This window comes from Lithobates pipiens, unplaced genomic scaffold (assembly GCF_037356315.1).
Source record: "Lithobates pipiens isolate NorthernLeopardFrog02 unplaced genomic scaffold, aLitPip1_a1.2 Scaffold_28, whole genome shotgun sequence".
NCBI classification, from domain to species: domain Eukaryota; kingdom Metazoa; phylum Chordata; class Amphibia; order Anura; family Ranidae; genus Lithobates; species Lithobates pipiens.
Genome location: NW_027507789.1, coordinates 67,601,256 through 67,613,405, shown reverse-complemented (window position 1 = coordinate 67,613,405; position 12,150 = coordinate 67,601,256). Strand labels below are relative to the sequence as shown.

The 12,150-nt window shown below is 41.8% G+C and overlaps 1 protein-coding gene across 4 annotated transcripts in view; it reads right to left on the bottom strand.

Annotated features, from left to right (window-relative positions):
• FBF1 (Fas binding factor 1) overlaps positions 1 to 12,150 on the bottom strand; it is a 141,398-nt gene that overhangs the window by 62,983 nt on the left and 66,265 nt on the right. For all 4 annotated transcript variants that reach the window (XM_077459368.1, XM_077459367.1, XM_077459365.1 and 1 more), the window contains 2 exons: positions 6,915 to 7,010; positions 6,711 to 6,811 (listed from right to left, as the gene is read on the bottom strand). In XM_077459368.1, the coding sequence (XP_077315494.1) occupies positions 6,711 to 6,811; positions 6,915 to 7,010 (197 nt within the window). The remainder of the gene's footprint in view (positions 1 to 6,710; positions 6,812 to 6,914; positions 7,011 to 12,150) is intronic.

Genomic DNA, 12,150 nt, shown 5'->3' with positions numbered 1-12,150 from the left:
GTCTGGAATCACGTAATATATGCATGATCCAGCTGCCGCCCTGTAGCAGTAAAACTGCTATGGGGCAGATGGCAAGTGGTTAATATATCAATTGTATATTTTCTAATGCAAGCAGTATAAGTACCTGAATCTGACTTTGCATCAGATGCATCTTGCAGTTCTTTTTTTTTTTTGTTTACAAACGATTTTTTTAGTGTAAAAGGTCAGAGTATAAAACAGTTACAATGATGGTACAGGTATAAATATAAGTAACTTTGACAGTGAATGTTGTACAGGAATAGACAAAAGGGTTATGGTTAGTCAGGTAAAGAAAAAAAATTTGCACAATGTTGTAATTTTGGCCATTCGAGAGTAGTAGTGGAGGGAAGAGATAAGTAACGACTAATAAGTATATGTTAGGAAGGGGAGGCAAGAGAAAAAAAAAAGAACAGAACAGAAGCCCCCCCATCTCATACCTCCATCCCCCTCCTAAGTTAAAGGGGCAGTGTCCCATAGAATCCATTTTTTTTTTGATAGAGGGGCACTGAATCTTATAACGTGGTGAATTCTTTCTGAAAGTTTGATGTTCATCATGCGGTTAAGAATTTGTGGCCATGGTACCGTAGTGGAGCACCAATTAAAGGCTATGGCCCAATGTATAGAGCTAAGGAATGTATGGATTAGGCTTATGTTATTCTTTGGAATATCTGGTATAGGGGAGAATAGGAGACATATTTGGGGCGTAAGAGCAAACTTTCTACCGGATATTTTTTTCTATAATTTTGCTGGCCCTATGCCAGATGTTTTTTATGCGGGGACAATCCCAAAAGATATGTACCGTATATACTCGAGTATAGGCCGACCCGAATATAAGCCGAGGCCCCCAATTTACCCCCAAAAAACTGGAAAAAATGATTGACTCGTGTATAAGCCGAGGGTGAGACATGCCTGTCCATCCCTGTGTGTCCGTCCATCCCTGTGGGTCCATCCATCCCTGTGTGTGTCCATGCATCCGTGTGTGTGTGTGTGTGTGTCCATGCATCCGTGTGTGTGTGTGTGTGTGTGTCCATGCATCCGTGTGTGTGTGTGTGTGTGTGTGTGTGTGTGTCCATGCATCCGTGTGTGTGTGTGTGTGTGTCCATGCATCCGTGTGTGTGTGTGTGTGTGTGTGTGTCCATGCATCCGTGTGTGTGTGTGTCCATCCATCCCTGTGTGTGTGTGTGTGTGTGTGTGTGTGTGTGTGTGTGCATGCATCTGTGTGTGTGTGTGTGTGTGTGTGTGTGTGTGTGTGTGTGTGTCCGTCCAGCCTGCGTCCGTCCAGCCTGCGTCCCGTCCAGCCTGCGTCCCGTCCAGCCTGCGTCCCGTCCCGGCCCGTCCCGAGCCGAGCCTCCGTCCTTCAGCTCTTCATCGGCGGCCATTCTAGGATTCAAAAGCCGCGCCTCCGTTGGTGATAGGCAGAACACTCAATTTCCCACTGACTGCTGGGAAATTGAGTGTTCCGCCTATCGGATGTCCGTGATAGGCGGAACACTCAATTTCCCAGCAGTCAGTGGTCCGCCTATCATGGACGTCCGCTCATCCTCATACTACGGACGAGGATGAGAGGATGTCCGTGATAGGCGGAACACAGACTGCTGGGAAATTCAGTGTTCCGCCTATCACCGACGGAGGCGCGGCCTTTGAATCCTAGAATGGCCGCTGTCTGTCTGCTCGACACGCTGATCGGGCAGACAGACAGCGATGACTCGAGTATAAGCCGAGGGGGGCACTTTCAGCCTCAAAAAAGAGGCTGAAAATCTCGGCTTATACTCGAGTATATACGGTAAAAGTGTTTCCTGAGAGGGGCAACCCCTGAAGCAGAGAGGGGAAAGTGAGGGATAAAATTAGTTAATTTTGGCGGGGGTAAGATACCATCTATATGGCAATTTGATGGCTGATTCTCTGATCGAGGTTGTTTTGGTACATTTATGTAGATTTGTAAGGATAGAGTCCCATTGCTCGAGAGTAAATGTGGTATTTAAATCAGATTCCGATTGTAGCATGGGGAATGTTTTCTCTGGCATATTGGTCTCATTTAAGCACTTATATATTCTGGAGATTAAACCCCTATCTCGAGGGAAGGAGATGCAAATTTGTTCAAATTGTGTATATGGGGGGAGTGTAAGTGAATGATATTTCTGATAGCATATTCTTATATTTGTATAGTTTTCTAATTCAGTGGATGGGAAATCATATTTTGTTTGTAGACTAGTGAAGGTGAGGAATTAATCATTGTGAGAGAGCGATTTTAAATGCGTTATGCGGTTATGTGGCTTCCAATTCATTAGAACGTTTTGATCTTGAGCTCTATCTGGGGGGGGGGGGGGGGGGGGTGAACGAGTGTCACCTAGAAAGGAAGCAAGGGGGGGGGGGGGAGTGTCAGAGGCTAATTTGAATTTAGTGACCTGTCTATTCCATAGTTGAAGGTGTGAGTGACGATAAGGTTTAAAATGTCTTAATTTTTGTGGTGGGATAGTTCTGGAACAAAGGAGTCCTTGTAGATTGTGTGGTAGGATAGATTCTTCCTCAAAATGGAGCCAAGGGATATGAAGTGAAGGGGCATACCATTGGGCTAATTGGGTGAATCTGGTCAAAAGATAATAAAGCCAAAGGTTGGGGATGCCAAGGCCTCCTTTTATTTGGGGTCTAAACATAAGGGAATAGCTAAATGTGGGTTAAAGTGGTGTTGCCACCAAAAAATTAAAACTACTTAAAATTCGTAAAAAAAAAAATCAAAAAAAAATAATTGGCAAAAAAATTTTTTTTTTTACTCACCTCTAAATACCGGTTGCTAGGGAGTCCCTCGTAATCTGCCTTCTTCATTGCCCGGGCTGGTGACATCACTTCCCCTCGCGCCGCACATTCACCTGGGACCTGTCATGTGTCCCAGGTGACTGTACGGCGTATCACGGCGCCCTGCGCCACTTGCGCATGCGCAGTGGGTGCCCGGCTGTGAAGCCACAGCCGGGTGCTCACAGTATGCATGACGGCGCCGCGAGCGGAGCGGGGAGCGAGGGGGGGCTTCGTTCCCCTGCATCGCTGGACCCTGGGGCAGGTAAGTGTCCGATTATTAAAAGCCAGCAGCTGCAGTATTTGTAGCTGCTGACTTTTAATTTTTTTTTTTAGGGGGTACCCCACTTTAAGCCAAATGAATTTATTGATGTCTCTTTGTAAGGAATCTAGTGTTTTTTTAGATAAAGTAAGAGGAAGGGCTCTGAAAAAAAACAAAAAGTTTTGGTAATATAATTTTCACGGCCACTATTCTGCCTGAGAATGAGATCTGGTATGATGACCAAAGTTTAAGCAGATTTTTTATATTGTTAATTAAGGGAGGGTAGTTTGCTTGGTATAATGATTTATATAATGGTGCAATCTGGATACCTAGATATCTAAACAAATCCGTGCTCCAATTGAATGAGAATTTATCTTTGAGTGAAGATATTAAGGTTGGAGGAATATTAATCGGTAAAGCTGAGCACTTAGATAAATTTACACATAGACCTGTCAGGTCATGAAAGATGTCAAGGGTTTTAATTAGATTGGGTAGGGAGATGAGAGCGTCAGTTATAAATAAAAACACATCATCAGCATAAAGACTTAATTTATATTCTCTGGATCCCTTGGAGTATCCTTTAATGCCTATGTTGTTTCTAATAGCGCAGGCTAGGAGTTCTATCGCAAGTGCGAAAAGTAGAGGGGAGAGGGGACAAACCTGTCTGGTACCCTTGGTCAGGGGGAAAAAGTCGGAGTTGTTGCCTGGGAGTTTAATACCTGTTTGTGGGTTATGATACAGAGCCTTAAAGCCATGTAAGAAGTCATTGTTAATGCCATATTTGGGCAGTAAAGTGTCAAGATATGACCAGGAAACGCTATCAAAAGTTTTGTGTATATCAAGGCTAAGTAGTAGTGTGGGTTTGGAATGTATGTTAGAGTCTTGAATGATATTTGAGGTCAGTCGTATGTTATCTGTTATTTGTCTGTTTAGAATGAAGCCTGTTTGATGGGGATCTACTAATGGAGAGATAACATCGGATAATGTGTCTGCCAAGATACGGCCAAATATTTTTAAGTCGTTGTCAATAACTGATATTGGGCGGTAATTTTGGGGGGTGGTGTGGTCCTTATTTGGTTTGGGGAGAAGGGACACATTAGCTAAGAGCATTTCAGATGGCAAATGGTCGCCTTGTAAGATATTGTTGTATAGTTTATTAAGGTGTGGTGTAATAGTAGAGGAAGTTTTTTTTATAATAGGACGTAGAAAAGCCGTCCGGGCCAGGAGCTGTGGATATCTTTAATGTTCCAATGACTCTGTTAAATTTCAATGTCGGTGCATTGGACATCGAGAGATTCAATTTGTTCTCTAGAGAGAGTGGGTAGTGTAATGTCATTAAGCCAGTCTAAAGAGGATTGTTTGGGAGAGGATTGTGGTACAGAGAGGAGATTTTTATAGTCTAGAAACAGTTTCATGACTTCCTTAGGATGAGACACTGTTTCCAGATGTGTTCCTTAGTTTGTATGTGTGGGGTGGTTTCATGGATTGATTTAATTTTCTAGCGAAAATGGTGGAATATGAATTTCTGTTAAGTAAAAATCTAGCTTTAGACCATCTGAGGGCTTTTTCAGTATCCAATGTTAATATTGTGTCTAAAGTTGTGCGTTTCTCTTGAATTCATTTAAGAAGGTCACTAGATGGGTTTTGGTTGTTTCTGTGATATAAATGGTCTAGATCCTTTGTGAGGGATCTAATATCTGCGAGTTTGGATTTGTTTTTGAGCATCTTGCAGTTCTTGCACAACAGAGCTCAGAGAGAGGGAGGGGGAAGCAGCAAAATGAATCAAGTGTGCTACAGTGAAAGGCACATGCTGAAAGGAGTAGCAAGCAGAGTGGCAGAAAGATGAGCTAATTGGTGTGCTGTTTCTTCTTTCACTGTGTAGTCAAAGATTAGGAGAGATGTATAAGGAGGTTACTAAAGACGCACTATCGGTCCCGCTGCTCTATTGTGGTGGCAGGTTATGCAAGTCATTTGCAGTGGCACTTTTCTATTTTTATCCAGATGAGGGTCCTAGTCTAAGATCTAGCTGCCATTTTTCCTGTGGTGACTGTGATACAATGGCTTCTGTCTATTGTTATGTCTGAGGACATATCAGTTTTTTGTTTTTACTTTGCGTGTTCTAATAAACATACTACACTATGGTCAGTATCCAACTTTTTATTTTAAGGCTGGATGTGTTTACCATTGAGATGGATTGATTTATACTGTATATGCTCTGAACAAGTGAATATTCTTTATCCCTGGTGGAACATACATATGGAGGAGCAGCGATCTCCTGGCAGAGTGGTGACATTTGTATGCGCATGATGCTGTCCTATAATCTAGACAGCAACAAGGTCTGGTGAGTGTGCATTTTATCCGTTGGTGATGGGTGATGGCACAGCACCATGGATATACTGTATGGTGAATGAGCTGATATCAATGTGGATCACAAAATTTTTCTGCACTTCTTTGGACTCTTATTTTCTGTGTTAATTTTTATTCCTTGTAATATCACCACTATTTAGGAGTATATTGATGTACACATCTTAAAGCGTTTGTTACCCCAACCCTTCATATTCCTGATATGTGCCTGCTGTACCATTTACTTTTATAAAAAAGTATCCTGTTCTCCTCATATTGCTTCCTTTGTGTGAAATCTCTGGTATTCCTGCAGGTCCCCTTGCTTCCCTATTAAAAACGGACCACACTAAGTAGGAGAGCACACCATGGTCAGTTCTCTAGCTATGCTGGGAACGCAGTATGCTCTCCTCCAATGATTAGACTTGTGCTGATACGCCCCCGCTGCACAGCCATTCAATTAGCAGATCAGTGTGTGGTTGCTTCTCCTACCCCCCCCCCCCCCCCCAGGTCTTGTGCATCTGAGAACAGAGGAGATTTGATTACTTATAAAAAAGGAAAAAAAATAATAAATTAAAAAAAGGTATTTAGAATGTTTTTTTATATCTATACAGAAATGTTTTGCATTTCATTTCTATTTTAAACTGAATTGGTTGTTTTACAAGGTGATCATTTACAATCACTTTAAAGCGGAGGTCCACCCTAAAGTGGACCTTCCGCTCATCGGAACCCTCCCCCCCTCCGGTGCCACAATCGGCACCTTTCAGGGGGGAGGGGGGTGCAGTTACCTGGATAATCCAGGTAACTGCACCCACTTCCGGGATAGCTCTCTGCGGAAAGGGGCGTAACTTACGCCCCTTTCCGCAAGTGCCCCGCTGCCTGCTGGGAAACACACAGATCCCAGAGGCAGCGGGGAGTGTCCTTATTGCGCAGCGCGATTCGCGCATGCGCAGTAGGGAACCGGGAAATGAAGCCGAAAGGCTCCATTTCCTGATTCCCATACCCAAGATGGCGGCGGCAGCACCCGAGAGACGATCTAGAGATCGGCTTCGGGTGCCGACATCGCGGGCGCGCTGGACAGGTAAGTGTCACTATTTTAAAAGTCAGCAGCTGCAGTATTTGTAGCTGCTGGCTTTTAAAAAAAAAAAAAAAACGCGGAGTCCCGGTGGACTCCCGCTTTAATACAGTATAAAATAATAAATTGATGTACACATCTTAATAAGATTTATGTTTATATTTGTCTTATTTTTCTTTTTTCTAGCTGTACATTTCTTGGTTTTATTTGTTTCTTGTGCCATACCTTTGTGCATTTTCTATGAGCTCCAGATGTTCTTTGTGTCTTTGCTGCAGTGTTTCTAATAACATATTTTGCTGTTCCTTCTCTAGCTGAAACTTTCTGATCTATGATAAAATAGAAAAACAAAAAACAAAAAAAAAAACACAATGTTAGCGCCTTCCTTCTATATATACAAAAATGTAAATTTTGATACACCTGAAATAATACCTGGGCCTCCAGATCCAATATCCTGCCCTCTAACTGCAGCATCTCCCTTTGGGAGTCCTTGTCATTTTCTAGTGCCCTGAACATAGCAGGAGCAAGCTGCAAAAAGAAAGAAAAAAAATCATTAGTCCGAGGATTATTGCTGGGTTCTTTGGTAAAACAAGGTTATCTGGGCCTATAAAGAACCCTTCAGCTCCAATTTGGAAATTAGTTAACATTTTAATAGTGAGTTCAGGTAGTTACTTTTTTTTTTTTTTTAAAGCACACGTTTATTAATAGACAAGAAAAAGATTACAATCATTGTGGTTACAGTTCAAATCCTGAAGTATGCCAACAAGAACATCAGGTACATAACACCGAATGCACAAGCGAAACTTGACAGATATACTTGACATCATGACATTTGATACCTTCCATTTTGAATTACATTAATGCATTCTCAGGTAGTTACTTTAACTATAATGCTAGCTAGTTTTCAAAAACATCATGTAGTGCTAATGCTTAGACTGCTGAAGTTCAATAACCGCTTTTAAAGAATTTCCCAAGCACACTCTCCAGCAAGTCAACATAAACCTAGTGTAGTTGAACTGTTTCCACATTTTAGGTAAAAAAAAACAATTTGTAGCAGGCAAATACATATGAACATAGTGCCAAGTCATGGCACAAGTGTAAGCCTTAAATACTAGTTTAGTTAACTAAACTCCCAACTTGGGACATATACAGTGACAAGAAAAAGTATGTGAACCCATTGGAATGAACTGGTTTGCGGGGGGGGGGGGGGTTACTGCATATGGAACTCTACCATATAGCATCCATATTGACTAGAATAGTGGACTGGTTTTATCACAGTAAATCTAAACAGTGGGTAACTATTGAGCAACAAATAACATCGCTCCCCTTGACCTCTCTTCCATGGATTACGCCTAAATTTCGCCCCCCAAACAAACACTTTAAACTTTGACATTATCATTATTAAAAGTCTGGGATTCAACTATCCGAAAGCTAGGCTTCTCTTCAACCCCTGGCCCACTTACTCCAATTATGGGTGATCCAGAATTTCAGTCAGGTGTATTGTCAACCAGGTTCATACGGTGGACAATACTGACTCCTTCACCGATTAAACAAGCGCTAACAACTGCAATTGTTTAATACAATAGCAACTGCAGAATGTAACTACCCAGGGCGTTGGCCACACTATTTTCAGCTTCAGCATTTTTATATACAATTATCGAACAAGGGGTCACTTCATAGGGAATTAACTCCATTTGAATCTCTTTGCACTGGGCTCTCAGTGTTCTCACACCATTTCTAAAATATATGATATATTGTTATCCCATACATTCCCCAATTATCCATATTACATCAAAGATTGGGAGAGGGAATTGGGCCATAGTTTTACCACAGAAGATAGGAAAAAGTAATGCCGCCTAACCTTTAAATCTAGTCTCTCAACATATATACCCAAGAAAAGAACTATAAAATATTAATCAGATGGTATAGATGTCCCATGAGGCTTCATAGAATATCTTCAATCTATCCTGAAAAGTTTTGGCGCTGTTGGGTTGATAAAGGCACAATGATCCACATATGGTGGACTTGCCCCCGGATTACAACTTTTTGGGAGTCTGCGTTTCAAATTTGCTCTATTGCTACTGGTATGCCATACTAGAAATCTCCGGAAATGGCGGAAATGGCCCTATTGTCTATCTATCTGAGCTCTAAGGAAGAGAGATTAAAGAGGGACTGCTTCGCTTTCTCCTCTCCGCAGTGCGAATACTCATACCTAGACACTGGAATACTGACGTTGCTCCTACTATTAAAGAGAGGATAGCTGAGTTGAGTCATTTAAGGAGAATGGAAGAATTAACTACAAACATACATGCATGTTACCCTAAGTATGTATATGGCAATATGGTCTCCTTGGATTGAGTTTTTGGGCTCTGGTTTTCTAGGATCTTTCCTATAAAAAGTTTTTATTTCATGACGCACCTCTGACTTAAAATAGTGTCTCCACAGATAGCTTGTCAGAGAAATAGATTGATTTGCTTGTGAAATCCCCCCCCCCCCCTTTTTTTTGCTCTCTTTTTACCTATGTCCTTTCCCATTTTTCTTTTTATTGTCTTTTGTTTTGCCTTTGGGTAGATTCTTGCCCAAGTGAAATAATGATTACCCAAGTATAGTTGTTTCTGTTGAACAGGTGATAGGATATATTTATATTGATCTTTGAAATATTTGAAAAAAGATTGTCCTTCTCAAGCTTCATCAATGATGTGATTTATGGGATCAAGGTGATCCAGACTTTTTGAATGTAACCCTGCAAACTATTTAATAAAAATTGATATTTCACCACTTAAGGACCGAGCATCTTAAAAACTGTTTTACTAGAAAATTACTTCGAACCCCCAAACATTATCCATTTTTTTTTCGAACACCCTAGAGAATAAAATGGCAATCGTTGCGATACTTTCGGTCACACCGTATTTTTTACTGCAGCGGCCTTACAAGTGCACTTTTTTTGGAAAAAAATACACATTTTTAAATTAAAAAATAAGGCAGCAGTAAAGTTAGCCCAATTTTTTTTATATTGTGAAAGATAATGTTACGCCGAGTAAATTGATACCCAACATGTCAAGCTTCAAAATTGTGCCCACTCGTGGAATGGCGACAAACTTTTACCTTTAAAAATCTCCATAGGCAACATTTAAAAAATTCTACAGGTTGCATGCTTTGAATTACAGAGGTGATCTAGGACTAGAATTTTTGCTCTTGCTCTAATGATCGCAGTGATACATCACATGTGTGGTTTTGGTAAATGGCGGAGGGCACCACAGTGTGGCGGGAGGGGGGCCCATCTCCCACCATCGATAAAAGTGATCTTGTGGCAAATCCGCCACAAAGACTACATTTATCTGAAAGCGGACTGCCAGCCGAAGAAGAGGATACCAGGGTTATGGCAGCTAGCTGCTGCCATAACAATATTCCTCTTCAAAATGAGGATGTATATCGCTGTGCAGCGGTCCTAAGTGGTTAAAAAAATAATAAAAATTCATCATGTTGAATGAAAATATAATCTTGGAACTAGTGTCGGTCAAGAAAAGATCTGTGAGCCATTTCTAGTAATAATACTTCTTACAGTGCTCTCAGACTGCCGTGAAACAAAAGAGATGTCATGTAAAAGGGAAACAGTTGATTTACATACTATGGATCACGTGACCCTCAAGGGAAAAGATGATTAAAAAAAAAATTTACAGCTTAAAACATGAAAACATCATCCCAATGGTGAAAAATGGTGGAGGGAACAAAATGTATTGGTCTTGCTTTGTGGTCTCAGGACCTGGACCACTTGCCATCATCGAGGGGAAAATTTCCCAAGTTTACTAAAATATACACTATGTATAATGTCAGGGGGGCTGTCCGCCAGCTGAAGCTTAGTACAAGTTAGGTCTTGGAACAGGACAATGACCCTAAGCATTGAAGTAAATCCACCACAGACTGGCTTAAGACAAAAAAAAAAAAAGTGCCCTTTAGAATGGCCCCATCAGAGCCTAGACCTTGAGCCCATAGAGACACTGTGACATGACCTCAAGAGAGCCACTCACATCAGACATCCTACAAATGCGTCTGAGTTGAAGCAGTTTTGTAAAGCGTAATGGCCAAAAATTCCTCCTGATTGTTGTGCAGGTCTAATCAAGAGCTACCAAAAGCATTTGCATGAAATCATTGCTGCCAAAGGTGGTTCAACCAGCTATTAATTTCAAGGGTTCACTTACTTTTTCTTCCATCACTGTGAATGTTTAATGGATGTGTTCAATAAAAGACACAAGAAATTAGAATTGTTTGTGTGTGATCAGCTTAAGCCCATTGTGCTTGTCTCATGTGATGAGGATCAGATCACATTTTATGGCAAATTACTGCACAAAATTAGTTAATTCCAAGGGGTTCACATAGTTTTTCTTGCCACTGTACTCACCACATCCTGTGAATATGTCACACATTTAAGAGAGTCCGCTGCCTGAACTACAGAGGTGCTGAAAGTATGGGTTTCAGGAGGCAAGTTAGTATAGGAAACACACCACATGCTTGCAGGTAGCATGGTACTATGGGTTATGTAGTCCTTAGGAACTGAATGTAAACAGCAGAAGAGTAGCTGCAAAACATGCAGGGAGTTCAGGATGTTGTGAAAAGAGATGGCCAGCAGACAGGCAGAAATCTCAACAAGGAGGTTTTAAATTATACTTATATTGGATTGTCAAATATCAAATATTTGTCAAATATCAAATAACAAATATCGTCAAATATGGGCACTACTCCATACTCATACTTTCAGACCTCTCTGCTGCCTTTGACACAGTTGACCACCTGCTCCTCCTCAGCAAATTACGCTCCCTTGGCCTCCGCGATTCTGCTTTATCCTGGTTTTCCTCCTACTTATCTCTGCGCACTTTCAGTGTCGCTTACAACTCCATCTCCTCTGCTCCCCTTCCTCTTTCTGTTGGGGTACCCCAAGGTACTTGGGCCCCTCCTATTCTCACTCTATACCTCTTCCCTGGACCAGTTGATAACCTCCCCTGGTTTCCTATACCACCTCTATGCCGACGACACCCAGATCTATCTCTCCACTCCTGAACTCACCCCTTCGATCTCCTCACATATCTCAAAATTACTGAATGACATATCTGTATGGATGTCAGACTACTTCCTCAATCTCAATCTTTCTAAAACTGAGCTTGTTATATTTCCTCCTTTATGACCCTCCCCCCCCCCCCCCGTGACTTCACCATTAATATCAACAACACAACCATTGGTCCCTCCACACATGCCAGGGTCCTGGGTGTAATCCTTGACTCTGACCTCTCCTTCAGCCCCCATATTCAGTCACTGGCTAAATGCTGCCGTCTTCACCTCTGCAATATCTCCAGCATTCGACCCTTCCAGACTAATGACACAACAAAGCAACTCATTCACTCCTTGATTATTTCCCGCCATGACTACTGCAACTCTCTCCTTAATGGCCTACCCTTAAACAGGCTATCCCCCCTTCAGTCTATTATGAATGCTGCTGCTAGACTAATACACCTCACTAATCGATCCGTGACTGCCGCCCCTCTCTGCCAATCCCTTCACTGGCTTCCTTTACCCCACGTGTAAAATTCAAAATGCTAACCATAACATCCAAAGCCATCCACAACATCGCCCCCATCTACATCACCAACCTCATCTGCAGATATCACCCAAATTG